General features: G+C 43.7%; 1 protein-coding gene across 1 annotated transcript in view; it reads left to right on the top strand.

Annotated features, from left to right (window-relative positions):
- Positions 1 to 7,266: 7,266 nt before the first annotated feature.
- Positions 7,267 to 23,565, top strand: part of LOC117354881 (translational activator of cytochrome c oxidase 1-like) — a 120,063-nt gene continuing 103,764 nt past the window's right edge. The window contains exon 1 of the mRNA XM_033932841.1: positions 7,267 to 7,558. Coding sequence (XP_033788732.1) covers positions 7,267 to 7,558 — 292 coding nt within the window. The remainder of the gene's footprint in view (positions 7,559 to 23,565) is intronic.

Here is a 23,565-nt window from a genome sequence, read left to right as displayed (position 1 = left end):
GAACAGCAGTGGAGCAGTCCGAGTTTCGAAGTTATGAGCTCCAGGTAGATTTCAAGCCAGCTGTGAATTTGTAGTTACCCATCGGGGTGCATGCATATATGCAATCTGCAGTACTGATTTCAGTGGATTAAATAATGGACTACAAATAACGCACTGCTTTGAGATGTTAATTTAAAACTTGGACTAGCCAAAATGTTTCCCTCTCTTAGCAGCTTCATAGGCTGTCTTGTAGAAACTGTCACTCTGTGCCTAGATATACTGTACCTCATTCCAAAACTTTTGTTTGTGCCCATTTTTTTCCTTTTACTTGTCAGTTCTGTTCCATAGAAAATGATGTGTGTGACACTACAGAAATATAGTAAAAATAAGGTAAATAAAGACCAGAGTTGGGTGTATATAAAAACTCACCTCGTCCTTTGACCTTCGATAAAATAGTTCCAATCTAAATACCATTTGTCTGTGCAGCAAGATCAACCATCACTGATACTACTGTGCCCTGCCATACATTCCATACCATGTCATACCTAACACATATTATCATTCTCTGTTATGTACTAATCTTGCAGTGTCACGTACTGTCATTGCCAATATTTCCACACTTTACCAAACATTCAATGTTATACCACACCTAACTTATATTATCATTTACAGATATGTATTGTACTGCCATGCATTGTCATATTCTTGCCATGCTTCTGTATGTATTCTTTGCCATACCATGTACTGTCATGCAACCTAATGCACTTCTATGCTATTATGTACTGCCTTACCACGCTTCGTACTGTCAGGCACTATAATGTAGTGTGAAGCTCATAACATCATCACCCTATCCTGCATGAAATATTGTCCTGTTATATCCTATTAAGTATTGCCATGCTTTTTGACTACTATCATGTTCCCCTATATATTGTCCTATCATACATGACCTAAAATGTACTGTCATGCTCTACATTACTATACCCTGTTCTACTTTATTATGTATGTAAACTTGTAACCCATTTTGAGCAGTCAGGCTAGAAATCCAAATAAATAAATAATTAACTTTTACAAGTAATACATTATTTTTCACAGTAACCTACCTAGACTATTAACTGTAACATATTTCTGTTTCCTAATGAAACTAGTGACTGTTTTATATTACTTTTGGAAAGTAACTTGTTACTTTAATATATATATTAATATATTGCCAGTGATACGATGCCAGTAATATATTTCTAGTACTATTATTTTATTTTCCTTTGACAAATGACATTCTTTCCTCTCAAAGTAGTGAACAACAGAAAATAAATCTAAATCTATCTCCTCAGGAAAGACAGTGTATTAAATTAATAATAAACAATAAGCCATAAGATATTACTTAGAGAGAGAAAGAGATAATGGTTACTGTGGATGGGCAGACTAGATGGGCCATTTGGCCTTTATCTGCCAATATATTTCTGTGTTTCTAATATATTACTTGACCAACACTGAGACCATATGGCATAAGAATAGCCTTTCAATCTAGCCTGGTATGCTGTTTCCACCAGGGATGCGGTGTCAGAGTCGAAAGCAATTTTTGGGCTGTGGAGTCAGTCAGTGAAAATGTGACAACTTCAACTCGTGCTTGGCAGTTACTCCATGTTCTTTATCATGCCATAGGAGGACTCAGATGATTGGAGTCCAATCCTGGATCTTCCGCACATAACTGCAGCACTCAAAAGTCTTGATCGACATGGCAGCTGGTCAAGTTTCTCTTCCAGAGGCATTCAGACATAAGTTGTGCTCTTAGATTCTTGCCTTTTGGGCAAAGTAGCTCTGTCTGCATGACACTCTCTCCAAGTCCTGGGGGGGTCCATGGCGGCCTCCATGGTTGCGGTCCCTTGGGCAAGGGCGCTTATGCGTCCTTTGCAGCCTGTGCTACTCTCATGTTGGGCTCTGCAGATGGCAGCGTTGCAAACAGTTCTTCATTGGACTCTGGAGGCCTGGGCCATCAAGAATTGGTGGCTTCTTCCACAGTCCCTCTCCAGGGGCATACAGCCGTTTTAAAAATAACTTTAAAAGTTTTCTTTTTAAAGATGCTTTTAATCTTTAAATTATATTCAAATTGTAAAGTAGTTACCTTCCAGGATTATACTACCCCCTCCCTTCTGTTTTTTTCCATCTATGGTTCTTTTTTCTACTTTAAAGCACTGATTTGTAACTTTATTCCTCCATCCCTTGTGTATCAATTAGTTTGTAAGTTTGTCGGTCTAACCCATTATTTTTAAATTTTAAACAGTATGTCTAAATGTATGTTCATTTTTATTGTATTGTATCTCGCTTAGTAAATTTGAATAAGCAATTTATCAAATCAAAATAAAACTTGAAATTTGATTGCATCTTGGGTGGTTGTGACGACAGATGCCATGGCATCTGTCATCCCATTTAGAGGCGTAGGACGCCCTCTCTAAGGTAATGGTCAATCAACTGCTTGGAGCTGTGGGTTATTTGCATGGCTTTGATGAAATTAAAAACATCTCTGGAAGGCCAGCGGCCCAAGTCTTCTATGACAATTCAACAGTAGTGGCATTTGTCACGCACCGGAGAGAACACAAGAGTGCTTCTCTGGCTAAGGAAGCCTGCCCGCTCTTTCTCTGGATGATGCGTCATCTCCAGGGCCTTTTGAAAACACATGTGGCAGGAGTCGCCAATGTTCAAACAGACTTCCTCAGCAGAGTCCTTGGATCCAGGCGAGTAGGCGCTGCTCTCAGCAGCGTTTCAAGCCATTGTGCGGAGCTGGGGTCAGTCTCACTCCGACCTAATAGCATTGACAAAGCCCTCGAAGGCTGTCTGATTCTTCAGTTGAAGATCTGAACCGGGAAGCAAGGACCTAAATGCGCTGGTACTGAAAGGTCACTTGGACACACAAAGTCAGAGGCGTGAAGAAAGTACAAAAGGTTTATTACAGCATGCCGGACTCTAGTGCAGTGAACAGCCTACTTACTAGAGTGTTAGAATCAGGAAATGCACAGACTTTTATGCCCTTTGCACTAAACATATGCAAATTCATACATGCAAAAACTACAACTTCTCATTTGTTACTTCTATAACTTTTCTACAATTATTATTGGTCCTAACCAAGCACTTATGATAGGTTCAGGGCTACAACTTATAGTCCTATAGGAAACTAGCTCATTTCTCTGCTTATCTAAATCTTACAGTTCTAAATGTTACATGTACAGGAGGGTAGGGTACATCATGGCTCAAACTCTTATCTATTTAGCTTACAATATTTTAAACAACAGTTAACCATTTCATGACCCTACAGTACGGCTGTAGCCACGGGGAGTTATACTGTATGTGTTTCCTCCCTTCACCGACTTGCGATTCTTCAGGGAAAGTTCAATCTGGTGGCTCCAGATGGGCCTCGTAGACTGTGATACACAGATCTGATGCGGCTTCGTGTAAATGGAGACCTTCAGTTGCGGGCTATTCCAGACTTCCTCTCTCAGGTTCCAATCTGTATGGAGGATCCTGATCGTTTTGCTCTTATGGTATGGCTAATGAGTTTGAAGTTTTAGAGCCCAAAGGACACTGTGCTGGAGTCCTCTCCACTCTTCTGAAATCTAAGAAGTCAACTGCTGTGTCTGCTTACGCTAAGGCATGAGAGACTCTCCACCATTGGTGCAACCAAGACAGTGTTGAGCTGTATTCTGCTTCTGATTCAGTAGTGCTGGAATTTCTCCCAGTGGGCCTTGATAAGGGTCAAACTGTGGCTTGTCTTCAGGTCTAACACGCTGGGCTCCTTTGTTTCAGAACCCGAGAAAGTAGTCCTTCGCTTGCATCTTCCCTTATGTGGCCAGATTTCTGAAAGGTGCTCTTTGCATTGGATAACCAATTAAACTGGTCACCCTTACTTCAGGGAAACGTGTCTCTTGTGGAGAACCTTTCCTGCAGACCTCAGAGACAGAGATTTCTCTTTGCACAACTCCTTCGTTCCTGCCAAATGTGGTGTCAGCATTCCATGTTATTCAGGAAGTGCATTTGCCTGTTTTCAGCCTCCTAGTTCTGAGAAATAGGACCGCCTTTTGTGGCAATTGAATGTTCGCAGAGTTCTTCTGCGCTATTTAGAGGTCACAAATGAGTTTCACCTTTCTGACCTTCTTTTTGTGCTGACTAATTCTTATAAGCGGTGTGCCCCTGCCTTCAAAGCCTCCTTTTAAGATGGATCCGTTAGGTCATTTTGTCAGCCTGCATTCTTTGCAGTATTCTGTTAAGGCGCATTCTACCAGAAGTATGGGCCTCCTCATTGGCCAAGGCTAGGGTGATATACCATGAAGAGTCATGAAGAACACTGGTCACCGTACATGAAGAAGGACACGGTACTACTCGAAAGGGTCCAGAGAAGAGCGACTAAGATGGTTAAGGGGTTGGAGGAGCTGCCGTACAACGAAAGATTAGAGAAACTGGGCCCCTTCTCCCTCGAGGAGATTGAGAGAAGAGACATGATCGAAACATTCAAGGTACTGAAGGGGATAGACTTAGTAGATAGGACAGGTTGGTCACCCTCTCCAAGGTAGGGAGAACGAGAGGGCACTCTCTAAAATTAAAAGGGGATAGATTCTGTACAAACATAAGGAAGTCCTTCACCCAGAGAGTGGTAGAAAACTGGAACGCTCTTCCGGAACCTGTCATAGGGGAAAACACCCTCCAGGGATTCAAGACAAAGTTAGACAAGTTCCTGCTGAACAAGAACGTGCTCAGGTAGGGCTAGTCTCAGTTAAGGCGCTGGTCTTTGACCAGAGGGCCGCTGCGTGAGCGGACTGCTGGGCATGATGGACCACTGGTTTGACCCAGCAGTGGCAATTCTAATGTTCTTATAAGAGATTTGTAAAGCAGTTACTTGGTCCACTCTGCACACCTTTGCCAAATTTTACAGGGTGGATATGGCAGCAAACAGCAAGCCAGGGAGCTGCCTTTGGGTCTTCAGTCTTGAGGGCAGGTCAGGTTTTCAGGATAACCACCATAAATATGTATGAGATGGATTTTCATGCATTACCTCTTTGAGATGCAAATCTATCTCATGCATATTTATTGTGGTTGTCCTGAAAACCTGACTTTCCTGTGGCTCTCGAGGACCAGAATTGCCTACCCCTGAGCTAGGGGGTGAAAGGAAAAGATGGAAAGGTGATAGGTAGCTGAAAAATAAAAAGATGGAGAATTGGAAAATGAGAGAGGGTGAAGTTTGAGAGGTAGAAAAGATACAACATACAGTTCTCCACTACCAGGCACATTGTGAAATGCAAAACCTAAAAAAAAATGTATTGACATAAAATAGCAAACATGTCATAACAGTATTACTAATCCTATGGTTCAAAAATTAAGAACCCTAGCCTGAATATGTAGCACTACAGATATTATTCTATAATACCAATATGCCTAATGCAGATAAACATAACAAGTGGGACAGTTACACAGAATACCATACCTTAGCAATATCAAAACACATGTATCTTCAAATACAGAACAAAGGTTCACATATTACAAATAAAAATATGAAGACAAAAAATAAACTGGGAATCTCAAGAAGACAAAGTTTACATGTAACTGCAACACTGAAGGAATAAAACCAGAATTCCATGTTTATTTTTTACTACTCACAATATAGTTTCATTTAGAATGCATATTTCTCAAAAGCCAACGTATTCCAGTTAATAAATCCCAAAATAAACACACTGTTTCTATCTTTTATTTTATTTTTCCATTATGCTGGTTCCAGTTTCTCTTTTTTAATTTCTTGTTTGTCTTCTGCACTCTTTCCATTGGCTGTTGTTCATTTGTCATGTCTCCTCTTTCTCCTCCTATCTTGTTTATTTCTTCACTACACCTGTCTCTGACATTCCAGCTGACATTCAAAACAATTAGTTATGCAGACAGCCTGCATAACTTAATATTTTTGAGTTGCAATGCCCTCCTAATCCCCCCTCCCAGCTTCCCAATTAGTCATTCCCTCACCCCAAACCCACATGCATCAACAACCCTTCTGAGGTCAAGGTAAGCCCCACCCCCTCAGGACCTACTTGTGTCCCTTGTGGTCCTAGGGGAGTTGTTGGGGGCAGGAGTGAAGCATTCTCTCATGCTTCTTGAAGCAGCACTTGCAAAATGGCTGCCGCAATCTCTCACAGCTTTCCTGTAGACAGGCTTGGGAGGGGCAGAGAAGGGCATTGATGCTTGTGGACTTGGTAGGAGGGAGGGGGATTAGGAGGGCTTTTAAACTCAAAATAGATATGCAGGTGCTGGTCACATTAAAAACTTTCTTTTGGGTCCAGAGAAGAGCAACAAAAATGATAAAGGGCATGGAGAACCTTCCGTATGCCGAGAGGCTGGAGAAGCTGGGGCTCTTTTCCCTGGAAAATCGGAGACTTAGAGGGGATATGATAGAAACTTACAAGATTATGAAGGGTTTAGAGAAGGTAGAGAGGGACAGATTCTTCAGACTGGCGGGGGCAACAAAAACTAGAGGGCACTCAAAAAAATTGAAGGGAGACAGATTCAGACCAAATGCTTGGAAGTTCTTCTTCACTCAGAGGGTGGTGGACACCTGGAATTCGCTTCCAGAAGAGGTGGTAGAGCAGAGTACGATTTTGGGTTTCAAAATGGGATTGGACAAGTTCCTGAAGGAAAAGGGGATTGAAGGGTACAATTAGAGGGTTACTATACAGTACAAAATGCTTTAGAGCATTAGATCACTTACAGGTCGTTGACCTGGGGGGCCGCCGCGGGAGCGGACTGCTGGGCATGATGGACATGTGGTCTGACTCGGCAGAGGCGATGCTTATGTTCTCATGCGGATGCCAGCTGAATATCTGCTGGGACCCACATAAGCTCTGGCAGCTAGGGCAATGGAAATTAACCCCAAATATTCAGTGCTTGTGCTCAGTTATGGTCCCCTCAGCCTATAGCACCAGGTGGTCTCCTATCCCGGTATTAGCCATGTCTGAACCTGCTTAGCTTCTGATAGCAAAAATTTGGGTAAAATGATATAAAATAAAAATTAAGAATTCAAGAAGGAAGGGAAATCCTGTTTTTGTTTTCTTTTGCCTATCCAAAGTAAACATCAAAAGTAAAAAAAAAAAAAAAGCAGCAAAATAACCTAAATGTTTTTGACTGGTGCTTAAGTTAAAAAAAAAAAAAAAGAAAATTCCATCCCTGTGAAAAGCAGCATGTATTTTTTTCTATACTGTCATACAATCATTTTGAAGAATGTAAAATTGATTGTTTTAGGCAGGAGGAAGACAGAGGTTTGAAATGGCTGTGGCTGTTGCAGCCTTTGGAAGAGTGAAATTGCCATATAAGAGGAATTTATTGGCATCTCTACTGGGAATTCAGGCTTCTTCCTTCAGATGTGATCTTCCACTTGGCTCTTGCCCTCAGCACAGTTTGTCTCAGTGCTCACAGTTTACATGCCTCCACTTGTCTGCAGCCACTTCAGCAGGGCACAATAAATGGTCCAAAGTTAAACATATTAAGGGACCAAAAGATGACGCCAGAGCACGCCTATTTGCAAAACTCTCAATAATGATAAAACTGGCTGTGAGAGGTAAGAAGGAGAAAAGTGACTGATGGGATGTGGGTAGAATTTAGTGTGAACACAAAAAGAAAATGATGAATATTGACTATAGAGGGGAAAAGACCTCAAATGTCACCATGCCCAAAGCTCATGGCTTGGTTCAAGGGCACATATGGGGGCAAGGGTATTATCATGGGTCAAAAAAACCCTCCTAATATTATGTGTACGAAGTGCAATCAGTAAAAAAATAATATTGTGTATTTTTTCTATTCACATAGTAAATCACTTGATGCAAACAGTGGATTTTTGCCAGCAAACACATATCTAACCCCCTCTTCTACAAAGCCGTGTGGTAATGGCCCTGAAGCCCATAGAGATTTAAAGGGCTTTGGGGCTATTGCTGCGCGGCTTTGTAGAAGAGGGGGTAAGAGTGCTGCATTAAGAGGCTTCCTAAAGCAAACAGGAAACATACAAGACAATTACCCAACGCTCGCTTAATATCCTATTGTTTATGGCTATCAAAAATATATTGCATTGCTGGAATAACTTATCCAAAGTAGAATTCATGGTATGGTGGAATACAGTATGTATTACTACCAAACTTGAAAGTGTGATTGCAGTAAAACATCATTCCACGCTTTAGTATTTCAGATTATATTGCATTAGGTATATATTGATTACCTCTTCTTAGCTTAATGTGTGATGCTCGTTGGGAGTTCTCTTAGATGCTTGCATGTATAACCTCCACCGATAATTTGTTTACTGGCCTTGCCATATATACCGTATTTTTCGCTCCATAAGACGCACTTTTTTCCCCCCCCAAAAGTTGGTGGAAATAAGGGTGCGTCTTATGAAGCGAATATCCCTCTCCCTTCCCCCCCACCCGAGTACCTTTAAATTTTGGAGGTCGGTGGACATTGCCTGCTGCTTGTCGGGGCCCATGGCACACAAGCGCGCTAATGCCTGGGCCTGCGACACTTCCTTATTGTGCCAGTTGCTGGTAATTTGCAGGACGGCTGCCTGCTGATTACTGGGATGTCGGAGCCAGTGGCGCACATGAGTGCTGCTGCAGGGGCACGTGCCACTTCTGAATGGCTGCCTCAGTTCTCGCCTCATGAGAACTGAGGCAGACATTTAGAAGTGGCGCACGTTCACCCAGCAACGCGCTTGTGCACCGCTGACCCCAATGTCCCTCGGCCCAAATTGCTGACATTGTTATACAAATTTTGGTGTTGGGGCAAAGTTTATTGAGTTTCTCTGGCCTCCTTTCCCTTAAGGATTGTTTCCTAGAAAAAAAGCCCAGAAGACTGGCTTTTGAATGTTATCTTCACTCCCACAATTCCTGAACAAGTGTCACTGCAGGCACTAGAACATTATTACATTTTGGCTTTTATTTTTATGCCGTTTGTATTTTGAAACTTATTTTTATTGTTAATGTTACATTGTTTCCCTCTGGTGTACTAAGCCTGGAGCTTTGTAGAAAGGTAGGTCACTGATTGACTGTCTGGTTGCTGTATCAATAAGCCTCTTTACAGAAGGAATATTGGCCTTTGAATCTTTCAGTTCTACTACTTGGTGAGACAGCAGTGAGGTATCGGCGAGGAAATCTGGAGATGAGCATGTTCCAAGCAGAATCTTCAGTGACTTGGCTTTTCCTCATTCTCTTCCTTGATGGGAATTTTAAATTGTTTGTAATTTGGGAAGTTAGAAGAAAGGTTTTTCCCAGGACAAGCAGGCAGCCTATTCTCACTTGTGGGTGACGTCATCCACGGAGCCCGGATGCGGACAGCCTCGCAAGCAGACTTGTAGAAAACTCAGAAGTTTCGAGTCTGCCGCACCGCGCATGTGCGAGTGCCTTCCCGCCCAGCACAGGGTGTGTCTCCTCAGTTCTCAGGTTTCCGCGGAGCCGAGAAATCTGTTTTTGATGCTCTGCACTGAACTTAGTTCGCTTTGTGCCTTCTCTTACCGCGGCGCATGTTTTATTTTATTTATTACTGGGTCGCTGTGTTTTTCTTTTAGTTATTGTATAAAAAAAAAAAAAAAGAGTTATTTTCGTCGGCTGACTGGTGGGCCCTGCCACATTCCCTCAGCCTGCGGGCTTCGACTTTGCAGCGGCTATTTTTCCTTCTATGTCCCGACTGGTCAAGGGCTTCAAGAAGTGTAGCCAGTGTTAGCCCTCAAACGTCGACGAGTTCAAGTGGAAAAGATTTTTAGTATGGAAGCCCGTGCTATACCCTCGACCTTGACCTCTGACTTGGTCAAGCCTGCTGCGGGGTGTCCTCCTGCCTCCACAACTCCGACCTCAAGTCTTGTCAGACCTTCCTCATTTGGACAGTCTTCGACCTCGAGTAAATCTGCCAAGTCTTCTCCTGAGCTTCCCTCAGGTCAGATGCCTCAGCAGACGGTTCTGGCGGTGGTCTTCAAGCTTCACTCCTCCAAGTCGAAGCATGCTTCCTCTCCCACCTTTAGCCTCAGCAAGTGGTCCAGTTTCAGACTCGGATCCACAATTGCAGGCTACCATCCAGACCATTCTAAAGCAAATACAGTCCTGCCTCGACTCTGCTTCCTGCAGTCCAGCCTGGGCACTCAGCAGGCTGACAAGAGGTCAAGTCCTTGCCTGTGCCTCAAGCTGCATCTACACATTCTATGCAAGGAGTCGAGTCTTTGCGAGTGTCTGGTCTGTAAGCTACACGCTCTATGCAAAGAGTCAAGTCTTTGCAAGTGTCTCAACTGGAATCCTCACACTCCATAGAAGGAGCCGAGTCTTTGGGAGTGCTTCGAGATTCCTCGATCCAAACCACTGAGTCTATGGGGTTTCGATCTACAGTTTCCAGCCCTATACCTTCTCCAAAGGCATTGCCCGTTCTGAGGCACAGGGTGAAGTCTCGACCTCACATGAGACCTGTTCCAGGCAGCACTCTCGTCGCCGGTTGAGGCCCTTATCGAGGCATTCATCGAGGCGCAGGTCCTGTTCTAGAGAAAAGCCAACCTTGTTCAGGCCTTCCAGCTCTTCGAGGCCTCCAATTACTCGATCGAGGACATCAATCGCAGAACCCGAGGACTCAGCTGATTCCAGTGCCTTGTCCCAGTCTGTCTATTCACTGGGATACCAATACTCCAGAGAGGCCTCGCCTTCGTTTCCACTCGAGGAGCCTCGAGGTCATCGAGTCCCTCTCAAGGCCATGCTCTGGCGGATCAATTGTCCTTTTCCTTCTTCCTCTGTCAGAGGGTTTAGGACCTGGACCTTAAATTGGACGCTGGAATGCAGTACTCTAAGGAGTATTTAGAGGAAATGAGTATGCCTCGACCTCCTGCAGAGTCTCTCAAGCTTCCTCTTAACAGGCTTCTGTTTCAGAATTTCAAATGAAACCTGGAGACTCATTATGCTATCCCTCCTATTCCAGGCAAGTTGGAATCGAGGTATAGAACTCTACATTGCAAGGGCTTTGAGAACCCCCAACTATTTCATCTATCCCTTCTTGTGTAATCTTCATTGAAGAGGAGTCATCCTTCAAGGGTCTATGCTACCGTACCTCCTGGAAGTGAGGGCAGGACCATGGACAAGTTTGTCCGTCATCTTTATCAAAATTTGATGATGACCTCCAGGGTTTTAAATTATAATTTCCTCTTTACTACTTATATCAAGTATTTTATTGATATACTCCCTGGCTTTTCTAAAGACCTTGGTCAACACAGGCTTTTAGAGTTTCAGCATGTCTTTCAACTCAGGTTGCATCTTCTTCAGTCATCTTTGAACTTTCCTCAAGGGTTACTGCATTCTCTGTAGCGATGCGCTGTCTGGCCTGGCTTCGCACTATCGATATGGTTCCCAGCCTTCAGGATCATCTGGCTAATATTCCTTGTGAGGGCAATGACCTCTTTGATAAATCCATAGAGGCTGCCGCCAAGAAATTGTCTGAGCACGAGAAATCTTTTAAGAACATAAGAATTGCCACTGCTGAGTCAGACCAGTGATCCATCATGCCCAGCAGTCCGCTCACGCGGCGGCCCTCTGGACTAAGACCAGCACCCTAACTGAGACTAGCCCTACCAGCGCACGTTCTTGTTCAGCAGAAACTTGTCTATCTTTGTCTTGAATCCTTGAAGGGTGTTTTCCCCTATAACAGCCTCTGAAAGAAAGTTCCAGCTTTCTACCACTCTCTGGGTGAAGAAGAACTTCCTTATGTTTGTACGGAATCTATCCCCTTTCAACTTTAGAGAGTGCCCTCTTGTTCTCCCTACCTCGGAGAGGGTGAACAACCTGTCCTTATCTACTAAGTCTATCCCCTTCAGTACCTTGAATGTTTCGATCATGTCCCCTCTCAATCTCCTCTGTTCGAGGGAGAAGAGGCCCAGTTTCTCTAATCTTTCGCTGTACGGCTGCTCCTCCAACCCCTTAACCATCTTAGTCGCTCTTCTCTGGACCCTTTCGAGTAGTACCGTGTCCTTCTGCATGTACAGTGACCAGTGCTGGACGCAGTACTCTAGGTGAGGTCGGACCATGGTCCGGTACATCGGCATGATAACCTTCTCTGATCTGTTCGTGATCCCCTTCTTTATCATTCCTAGCATTCTGTTTGCCCTTTTTGCTGCCGCCGCACATTGTGTGAACGGCTTCATCGACTTGTCGATCAGAACTCCCAAGTCCCTTTCCTGGGAGGTCTCTCCAAGTACCGCCTCGGACATCCTGTATTCGTGCATAAGATTTTTGTTACCGACATGCATCACTTTACACTTATCCACATTCTGCCATGTCGATGCCCATTCCTCGAGCTTGATTATGTCACGTTGCAGATCTTTGCAATCCCCCTGCATCTTTACTACTCTGAATAACTTCGTATCGTCGTACCTGTGTCCAGATCATTTATAAAGATGTTAAAGAGCACGGGTCCAAGCACTGAGCCCTGCGGCACCCCACTGGAGATGCTCTTCCAGTCCGAGTATTATCCATTTACCCCCACTCTCTGTTTCCTATGCTCCAGCCAGTTTTTAATCCATGTGAGTATTTCACCCTCAATTCCATGGCTTGCAATTTTCCGAAGTAGTCGTTCATGTGGAACCTTGTCGAACGCCTTCTGAAAACCCATTGTCGGACCAGAGCCTCCTCCTAAGAAACAGCAACCTCAGAAACAACAAAAATCTCAACCTTCTGCTGCACCTAAGGCTACCCAGCCTTTTTGACTTTAAAACAGAGCATAACCACCACCGTTCTGTCTCTGACTTCTCTTCCCCCTATAGGAGGTTGTCTCCATCATTTTTACCACCGATGGACGACATTTACATCCGACCTCTGGGTGCTGTCCATCATCAGGGAAGGATACTCTCTTCATTTCACTCAGATTCCACCAGAGCTTTCTCCAAGAGAGTATCCTTCCAGTCTATCCCAGACCGCCCTTCTTCTTCAGGAAGCTCCAAGTTTCCAAGTTTATTAAATATTTTGATTTATCGCCTATTCAAAATTCTAGGCGATGTACAAATTGTTCAAAAATTTAGGTAACATATCATTTAAACATACAATAATTTGGGTAAAAAAAGTAAACTTATTTAAATAGATATAAATACATTTAGGTGAGATATTTCTACATATAATAATAAAACAAAAGGGAAGTTATTTAATGGTTACATTCATTGTTAAGTTTAATAATTCAAGGGAAGTACATTAGGAAGGGAGACACAGACAATTAACGAAGAAAATTAGATTGGAAATGCAGAGGAGTTTAGTCATTAAAAGCATCTGTAAATAAAAAACTTTTAAGTTTGGTCTTAAATTATTCTAAGTTTTTTTCTTGTCTATGCCATAGAACTACTTCCTTTGGAACAGCAGAACAGGGGGTTTTACTCCCGTTACTTCCTTGTTCTGAAGAAGATGGTGATCTGCAGCCCATTCTGGATCTCAGGGCTCTCAACAAGTTTTTAGTCAAACAAAAATTTTGAATGTTGTCCCTGGCATCTCTTTATCCCCATCTAGAGCAGAACAACTGGTTATGCTCTCTGGATCTCAAGGAGGCCTACACACTTATTCCCATTCATCCGGCCTCCCGTCAATATCTCAGATTTCGGGTGGGGAATCTGCATTTTCAATGCAGAGTGCTACCCTTTGGCCTCGCTTCCTCCCCCAGAGTGTTCACCAAGTGCCTGGTAGTGGTAGCAGCAGCTTTCAGGAACCATGGTCTTCAGGTATTTCCCTACCTAGACCACTGGCTCATCAAATATTCTGCATATCAGGGGTTTATTGTATTGACCCAATGGACTACGTGGTTCCTACAAAGTTTGGGATCCAAAATCAACTTTCCCAAATCCCAACTTCAACCCTCACAGAATCTACAATTTATCTGTGCTGTTCTGAACACTATCCAACTCAGAGCATTCCTTCCACAACAACGTCATGATGCTCTCCTTTAACTCTGTCATACAGTGTCTTCCCGCTTTTCCATCTCAGCGAGACACATGATGGTACTACTGGGTCACATGGCCTCCACAGTACACATGACTCCTTTTGCCAGACTTCACCTCAGAATTCCTCAGTGGACCCTGACTTCTCAATGGACGCAGGTTTGCAACCCACTTTCTCAACAGATAACAGTCATTCCTTCTTTGAAGCAGTCTCTCCGTTGGTAGATGCTCTCTTCCAATCTCTCCAGAGGCTTGCTGTTTCAAACGCCCCCTCATCAGAAGGTCCTCACGACAGATTCTTCGACCTATGCTTGGGGCACTCATCTCGAAGGTCTCTGTACACAAGGCCACTGGACCAGTGCGGATCGTCAATGTCACATCAATCTGTTGGAACTCAGAGCGATTTTCAAGGCTCTCAACGCTTTTCAACATCTTCTTCACGACCAGGTAGTCCTCATTCAGACAAACAACCAAATCGCCATGTATTATGTCAACAAACAGTGAGGGACAGAATCTGCCTCCCTTTGTCAAGAAGCTCTGAAGGTTTAGGACTAGGCAATCCTCCACAACACCTTCCTCAAAGCTGTCTACATCCAAGGGGCGAAAAATTGCTTGGCAGACAACTTAAGTCATCTTCTGCAACCTCACGAATGGACACTCCATTCCTCGCCTCTTCATCACATTTTTTCACAGTGGGGAACGCCTCAGATGGACCTCTTTGCAGCTCCCACATCTACAAACTGCCTCAGTTCTTCTCCAGGATATACTCTTCTCATCTCCTCGAGGCAGATGCTTTTCTTCTGGATTGGACAAATCTCTTCCTCTATGCATTCCCTCCATTCCCTCTCATTCTCAAGACTCTGGTCAAGTTGAAGAACGATCATGCCACCATGATTCTGATTGCTCCTCAGTGGCCGAGACAACCTTGGTACTCCCTTCTACTTCAACTCAGCAACAGGGAGCCATACCTTCTACCAGTTTTTCCTTCTCTGCTTACAAAGAGTCATGGATCTCTGCTTCATCCCAACCTGCAGTCTCTATACCTGACAGCTTGGTACCTCTCAACATGACTCCTCTTCAGTTTTCTCAACCTGTCAGAGACATTTTAGAGGCTTCTAGGAAACCTACCACTAGACAATGCTATCTCCAATAATGGACTAGATTTTCTACGTGGTGTTTTTCTCATGATAAGGAGCCTCAACATTCCTCCTTATCTTCTGTTTTGGATTACCTTTTGCACTTATCCACTTCTGGCTTCAAGTCTACATCTATACGAGGCCATCTCAGTGCAATTACGGCTTTCTATCAGCCTATTGAAGGGAAACCACTCTCTGCTCATCCGGTGGTTTCCAGATTCATGAAAGGACTTTTCAATGTCAAACCTCCTCTCAAACCGCCCCCTGTGGTTTGGGACTTCAATGTTGTCCTTGATCAATTGATGAAACCTCCATTTGAACCAATTGACAAGGCTCATCTGAAGTATCTCACTTGGAAAGTGGTGTTTCTCATTGCCCTCACTTCTGCTCTAAGGGTCAGTGAGCTACAAGCTTTAGTTACTGATCCACCTTTCACTGTGGTCCATCATGACAAGGTGGTCCTTCGTACTCATCCTAAATTCCTCCCTAAAGTGGTTTCAGAATTTCATCTCAACCAATCCATTATTCTTCCAGTGTTTTTTCCAAAGCCTCATTCTCATCCTGGAGAATCAGCTCTTCATACTCTGGACTGTAAACGTGCTTTGGCCTTCTATTTGGAACACACCAAACCACACAGAACTACTCCTCAACTTTTTGTCTCCTTCGATCCAAACAAGTTGGGACATCCGATATCTAAGCGTACCATCTCCAACTGGATGGCTGCTTATATCTCATTCTGCTATGCCCAGGCTGGATTACTCCTACACAGTGGAGTCACAGTCCATAAAGTCAGAGCAATGGCAGCTTCAGTAGCTTTCCTCAGATCTACACCTATTGAGGAAATTTTCAAGGCTGCTACTTGGTCCTCGGTTCATACTTAAACTTCTCACTATTGTCTGGATGTTTTCTCCAGACAGGATGGCCAGTTTAGCCAGACAGTATTACAAAATTTATTCTCCTAAAATGCCAGCACTCCCACCATCCCATTCTGGTTAGCATGGAGGTCACCCATATGTGACAATAGGCTGCCTGCTTGTCCTGGGATAAAGCACAGTTACTTACTGTAACAGGTGTTATCCAGGGACAGCAGGCAGCTATTCTCACAACCCACCCACATCCCCTGGTTGGCTTTCTCTGCTAGCTATCTGAATTGAGGAGACGCACCCTACGCTGGGCGGGAAGGCACTCGAGCATGCGCGGTGCGGTCGACTCAAAACTTATAGTTTCTACAAGCAAGTCTGCTTGCATGGCTTCCGCATCTGGGTTCTGTCGATGATGTCACCCATATGTGAGAATGGCTGCCTGCTGTCCCTGGATAACACCTGTTACTTTTGTTCTCAGAAGATCCGTTACCCGGGTTTTCCTTTTCACCAGCCACATAAAAGGCGCTACATAAATCTACTGTAAGTAACTGTGCTTTTGGTGTAGTGTGTCTGTCATAGAGGGCCTGGGTTGATCAAAAGGTATGAGAATTGTGATGCCATCTGCATAGCTATATGAGGTTAGGCCTAGTTTGTCCAGGCCTGTGCCGAGGGAGGCAATATAGAGATTGAAGAGAGTAGGTGATAGTGGGGATCCCTGGGGTATGCCGCAGGGGTTGGACCAAGGTTCTGATTTTTCTTTGTTCAACTTTACTCTGTAGGTTCTGGATTTTAGGAATCCTTCAGACCATGAGAATACCTTATCAGTGATACCTATTGTGTCCAAAATTTGTAGTAGGATGTTATGGTCTACCAGGTCAAATGCTGCACTGGCATAAAAGCAGACAATCTATCTGCCAAGACACGGGCCAAACTTTTTGTATCTATAGCCAAAAGAGAAATAGGGCGATAACTGCCACACTGTGTATCATCCTTCCCCAATCTCATATAAAAAGGTAATTGCTCTCCATCTTTCAAGGAATTAAAGAGGTGCACTAACAAAGGGGCCACCAATGGTGAAAACTTCTTATAAAATAGCCCTGTAAATCCATCTAAGCTCGGCTTCAGCTTATGTATAACTTGAAACATTTCGTCCACAATGATATCAGCATCCAACCCCTGTGCTTCTGGCCCAGACAAGGATTGCAACCCTAGGGACTGCACATATTCAGTAATCTCATCCTCCGACCCTTGATGTTCCGAAATCACCTTTGAATATTGGCCTCCTCAAACAAAGTGGTCCCATTTCTGGCCTTAATAGACAGTATGTTAGACTGAGTCCTCTGCAATTTAACGCGATGGGCCAATAGTTTATCTGCCCTATTTCCAGATTCAAAATATTTCAACCAGAGAAGGTCCATATTAAATTTAATACCCTCATCTACTAACTTCCCCAGAGCCATCTGTGTTTCCCGAATTCGCACCCGAAGCCTCTCACCCCCTTGTCCCTTCTGCTGGTAAGAAGTGGAGTGGGAGAAGGAAAGGGGGCTGCTTTGGGGGGATGCCTGACAGGGGGTGCAGGGAAAGGAGAAGGCCTACTGCTGGACAGGGGGAACAGGGAAGAGGTTCTGCTGGACAGGGGGGAGGTAAAAGGAAGGGAGAAGGCCTACTTCTGGACAGGGGGAGCAGGGAAGAGGTGCTGCTGGATAGGGGGGAGGTAAAATGAAGGGAGAAGGGCTGCTGATGGACAGGGGGAGCAAGGAAGAGGTGCTGCTGAACACGGGGGAGGTAAAAGGAAGGGAGAAGGGCTACTGCTGGACAGGGAGCAGGCAAGGAGTGGTGGTGGATAGCCGAGGAAAGAGAGAGACAGAAAGACAGACAGACAGAAAGCAGCCAAGGAGAGAGAGAGAGAAAGAAAGACAGACACACACATCTGTTCTAGCACCTGTTAATGTAACGGGCTTAAAGATTAGTAATATCATAATTTCATAGATTATTAAAATTTGATTAAACGCTAATCAAAAAATTCAAAGCATTGTACATTAAAATAATACATGAAAATTAAAAGAGAGGGGGAATTAATATAAAAAAACAGAAAGATCTAACACGGACCAAGAAAACACAACATAGGATAGTAAACAGGAGGAGAGAGGAGAGAACTACAATTTTGAAGATAAAGAAAACATGAGGAAAGGAAGGAGGTGAGATAAAAAGGTGATAAGATAATAAAAAAAGGTTAAATTACTTGTAGGCATCTTTAAAAAGGAAGCATTTTAAACTGCCCTTAAATTTATCTATATTTTGTTCTGCTCTGATATGTGATGGGGAGGGAGTTCCAGATCTTAGGAGCCATGACAGAGAAAATAGAGGTATGGCGGGTACCAATAATTTTTAATGAGGGGACATAGAGTGTGTGTTGAAAATACTTACTTTGCTCCTTTTTACAGTCATTGGAAAAAACCCTCCCCCTACATATATATATATATATATATATATATATATATATATATATATATATATTTATATATATATATTTATTTATTTTGTAGCTTCTTCACCCACCCCCAACCTCTTTGCCCTCTCCAACCCCATGCTGGTGCTGTGGTTTAAACAAAACAAAAAAGACTTTTCTTGTCTCTCTTAGTAACATTGTAAATGATGGTCCATCCAGTCTGCCCGTTAGTTATACACATTAAAAATACATGATTTAAATTAACTTGTCTCTTCTTTGATATTTCAAGTTTTAAGTTTAATAAAAATTTGTATACCACCTATCAGTCTTCTAAGCGGTTCATACATAATAAAAATAGTAAAATATTAAAACATACAGGACCTACTGGAACGATAGGGTTAAGGTAAAGAATTGCATTATAAAATAGGAAAGAGAGCCATATAGTGGAAATACAAAAAGAAGGGAGATCCCATCTGATAACCAAAGCAGAAACGAAGATAATGTTTCATAAGATAAGTGCATTAGAAGTCATAGACTGTAAAGTCCACCTGATATTGTCCTAGGTTCCAAATGCTGAAGCTTGTCGTCCATCCGGTGTGCAGGATATCTACCATGAAGTCTGGCCAGTAACATCCTCATGTTCCAAGTTATTCCTCTTTCTATACAGCCTAGTATCCTTTTGTCTACAGCCACCGCCTTATCACAATGTTTAGATGCCTTTAGATCCTCAGATTCAATCACCCCAAGGTCCCTCTCTCCGTCAGTGCTTATCAGCCTATCACCTCCCAGCGCATACGGTTCCCACGGATTTCTACCCCCCAAATGCATCACTCTGTACTTCTTCGCATTGAATTTTAGTTGCCAGACGTTAGACCATTCTTCTAACTTTTGAAGATCCTTTTTCATGTTTTCCACTGCCTCCAGGGTATCCACACTGTTACAAATCTTGGTATCATCTGCAAAAAGGCTAACCTTACCTTCTAACCCTTGTGGCCGGGCCCGCTCCTGAGTAGGTGGGAAGCCGGGCGCGCAACACAGGTAGATTTATGTAGCGCCTTTTATGTGGCTGGTGAAAAGGAAAACCCGGAAATGGATCTTCTGAGAACAAAAGTGCAAGTTTATTAAAGTTTCTTTAAAGAAAAAAAATTAGCTTGGAATAAACATTCAGCTTTGCATATTTTGAAAATTCAAACAAGGCTCAAGTCCTTAGGCTTCGCCTGGAGCCTCCAGGCTCATTATTCAATGTAAGTCCAAACAAACTGAAGCACAAAAGAAAACCCACAAAAGTTTGGCTTTCAAGTTTCCTGCTGAACACCTCTGGTTGGGGAAGCCGTTCCCCGCAGAAAACCACATTAACTCTCTTTCTTTCCAGGTCTCAAGAAGGCACCTTAAAGTAATTGGTAATGCTTTCTTTTCCTCATAAAGCAATTTACTTTTGCCCTCCTCTAGCAGGGCTTTGTTCAGGATTCCTAATCCTGGACTGGATTCTTGGGGAAAGTTAGCATGAACTCTCAATCGTACTCTCCCCCTATTTCCATGTCCTCTCCAGGTTCACATTCTTCACTAATACTGTCCATATCATAATTCAAAGATTCTTGGCTCAGACTATTCCCCCACCCGGCATCCTCAGACACTGCCTGCCAGTTACCTCCTTGCCTGGGGGTTAGGTCTGTACTGACCGTGTCTGCTTTTGGCCAATCTCTGGACTTTGCTTTCCAAGGTTGGTCCCCCACAGTGAGATACCTCCCCGGGCTCTCAATTCCACTCCTGCTAGGTTGTTTCCAGGATGGGGTCCTGGCTTGAGGCACCATTCCTCCCTGGTAGCTGCAAGCCTTCCTTGCTGAGTGCTGATTAGCAGTAGCTTCACCTGTGCTTCCTGGTTGCCTCCTTTCAAGTGGTGTCAGAGGTTTTTTAACTTGCGTTTCCTGAGGGCTAGCCCCACCCCCTCCTGGGTTGGACCTTAGTTTCCCTACCTGAGGAAAGGAGCCAAAGGGAGAGTAATTAGTGTCAACTGCCCTCCCCCTCTGACTCTTGGGCTTTGCTATGGCCTGATTTCCCTCTTCCCTTCCTGGTTGTGTTGGCTGGCCCCGTTCCGGGCCAGGTTTTCTCGGGCTCAGGACAGGGTGCATGCTGGGTTTTGTAGTTCTTGGCACTGGGACAGGAGCTTCCCTGTCACACCCTTCAGCAATGTCGCTCACAAACATATTAAACAGAATCAGTCTTAGCACTAATCCCTGAGGCACTCCACTAGTCGCCTTTCCCTCCAAATGAATTCCATTAACCACCACCCTTTGGCATCTGTCCGAGAACCAGCTTCTAATCCAGTTCACGACTTTTGAGCCTTGTATGAGGAACCATGTCAAAGGCTTTGCTGAAATCTTAAGTAAATTACATCTAGTGCATGTCCTTGATCCAATTCTCTGGTCACCCAGTCAAAGAATTCAATCAGATTAATTTGGCACGATTTACCTTTAGTAAATCCATGTTGCCTTGGATCTTGTAATCCATTGGATTTCTAAGAATTTCACTATCCTTTCCTTCAGCATTGTTTCCATTATTTTTCCAGTAACCAAAGTGACGCGTACCGGCATGTAATTTCCCGCTTTATCTCTGCAACCACTTTTGTGGAGAGGGACCACATCCGCTCCTCTCCCATCTCTAAAGATCTATTGAACAAATCTTTAAGAAGACCTGCCAGAACCTCTCAGAGCTCCCTCAATATCCTGGGATGGATCCTGTCTGGTCTCATAGCTTTGTCCACCTTCAATTTTTCAAGTTGTTCATAAACGCTTTCTTCTGTGAACAGTGCAGTATCCATTCCATTCTCAGGTGTAACTCTGCTGACCAATTGGTGTCCTTCTCTATGTTTTTCTTTTGTGAACACTGAAGAGAAGTATTTGTTTAGCACATTTTTTTCCTCATCACTCTCCACATAGCGGTTCGTACTTTCTTTCAGTCTCGTAATTCCATTTTTTGTTTTCCTCCTTTCACTAATATACCTGAAAAGATTTTTGTCTATCTTTTTTATGTTTATAGCCATTTGATCTTTCGCTAGATGTATCTCTCTCTTGACTTCTTTCAGTTTTATCCAATATTCCTTTCTGTACTCCTCTTAATGAGTTTTTTAATATTTCACGAATGCAATTCTTTTGCTTTATTTTTTCCGCCACTAGTTTGGAGAACCATATCTCTTTCCTTTTTGTCTTATTTTTATTTATTTTCTTTACATAAAGGTTAGTAGCTCTTTTTATTGCACCTTTCAACTTGGACCACTGTTTTTCCACTTTCCTAATGTTTTCTCATCCAATCAGCTCTTTCTTCAGGTACTTCCCCATGCTACTAAAGTCTATACGTTTGAAATCCAGGACTTTTGAGTTTTGTGTGGCCATCAACTTTGGCTGCTATATTTCAAACCGTGTGATGATCACTATTTCCCAGATGGGCCCCCACTCAGACATTAGAGACACTTTCTCCATTTATGAACACCAGATCCAGTATTGCTTTTTCCCTCATGAGTTCTGTCACCATTTGTCTGAGCAGAGCCCCTTGAAAGGCATCCACGATCTCCCTACTTCTTTCCATTTCCGCAGATGGAACTTTCCAGTTCGCATCCGGCAGGTTGAAATCACCCAGCAACAGCACCTCCTCTTTCTTTCCCAACTTTTGTATATCCGTAATCAGATCTTTGTCAGTTTACTGCAATTGAATCGGAGATCTGTAGACAACACCCAAGTGGATAGTTCCATCTTAGGTCCTAGCTCTGGCAGGATATACATTTTAAATCTGACATATTGTAATCACAAAATAGAAAATAAAATTATTTTTTGTACCTTTTGTTGTCTGGTCATTTTATTATTCAAATCATGTTGGTACCAGGCTCTGGTTTCTGTTTGTGTTCTGTTAACTTGCTCACCAGGTTCTCCTGCCCATTTGATGTTTTCTTCTTTCTCCGTGCTCACAATTCATCTTTCATCTCTGTACAATCCTTTCCTTATCCAACATTTCTCTTTCTTTCCCGCTGCCTACCATCTCTCTGTCCCTTCCATGTACCCATGCAGCATCTCTCCCTTCCTCCCCTCCATTATCATATGCAACATTTCTTTCTCTCTTTCCATGCACCATCTCTCTTGCCCTGCACTCTATGTACATTTCTCTCTCTCTTATCTTCATGCATGCCTTCCTCTCCTCCACCATATGCAGGATTTCTCCTTTCCACCTCTGTTGCATCTCTTCCTTCCTCTCCTCCACCACACGTCCAACAATTCTTCAGCTCCATTCTCCAGCCCCCCATGTGTAGCAGCTTTCCTTCCTCCTATCCCCCTCTGCAGCTCCTCCCAACTGACCCCCCTCACCACCATGAGATCTGACATACTTTTGGGCCTCCCAAAGCAGCAGTAGCCAGTGGGCAGAGGCAGCACAGTGAACAGGCTGCTTCTGGCCTGCCCCGCCAGGGCTTCACTCTGCTACGTCATCAGTGACTTTATCAGTGATGCAGCAGAGGAAAGGTGTCGGGGGGGGGGGGGGGCACGCCAGGAGCAGGCTGTTCACCACGCTGTCTCTGCCCGATAGCCGCCACTGCTGCTGCTGCTTTAGGTGACCCAGAGGTATGTCAGGTCTCGCTGAATTGATGAGTCCAATTTTTTTTAGAAAACAAATCGATTCAAATCAATTAACTAAAGTGAATTGATGAATCGGGCAGGTCTAGCAGTTGGTGATACTGGCTGTCCCCCCCCCCCCCCCCCAATGCTTGGTTTTTGTGAAACTGAGCATGCACAGGGCCTCCTTCACACATGCTTAGTTTCACAATGCACGAGGGGAGAATCTGGCATGGCAGCGCCAACTTTCAAGTTTAAGATGGGGGAGCTCAAGTATTTGGGAATGGCAGGGAGTGAGGCAAAATTTTGTACGCCCCCCCCCCCCCCCCCTTCTACTACTTTGGGCCCTGGCCCCTCCAAAATCTGAGGTCTGGCTACATGGCAGTAATGTACTTTAGTGCTTAGGAGTTAAAGTGGTTGCTGTTAGACCAATTGGATATGTAGAAATAAGATGAACCAACAAGTTGTGGATGATAACAAGACCCTAATTAGTCTAATAAAAAGGTATGTATGCCGAACAGCTTATGTTTGGTGTCTTGCAGAATTTCTGCCAGTTTTTTCAAGTTAGGATTCTATTTTGGAAGTTAGTCCAAAGATTTTT

This window comes from Geotrypetes seraphini, chromosome 2, assembly GCF_902459505.1.
Source record: "Geotrypetes seraphini chromosome 2, aGeoSer1.1, whole genome shotgun sequence".
NCBI classification, from domain to species: Eukaryota; Metazoa; Chordata; class Amphibia; order Gymnophiona; family Dermophiidae; genus Geotrypetes; species Geotrypetes seraphini.
Note: the sequence above shows the minus strand (reverse complement) of the source record. Positions and strands in the feature narration are given on the sequence as shown.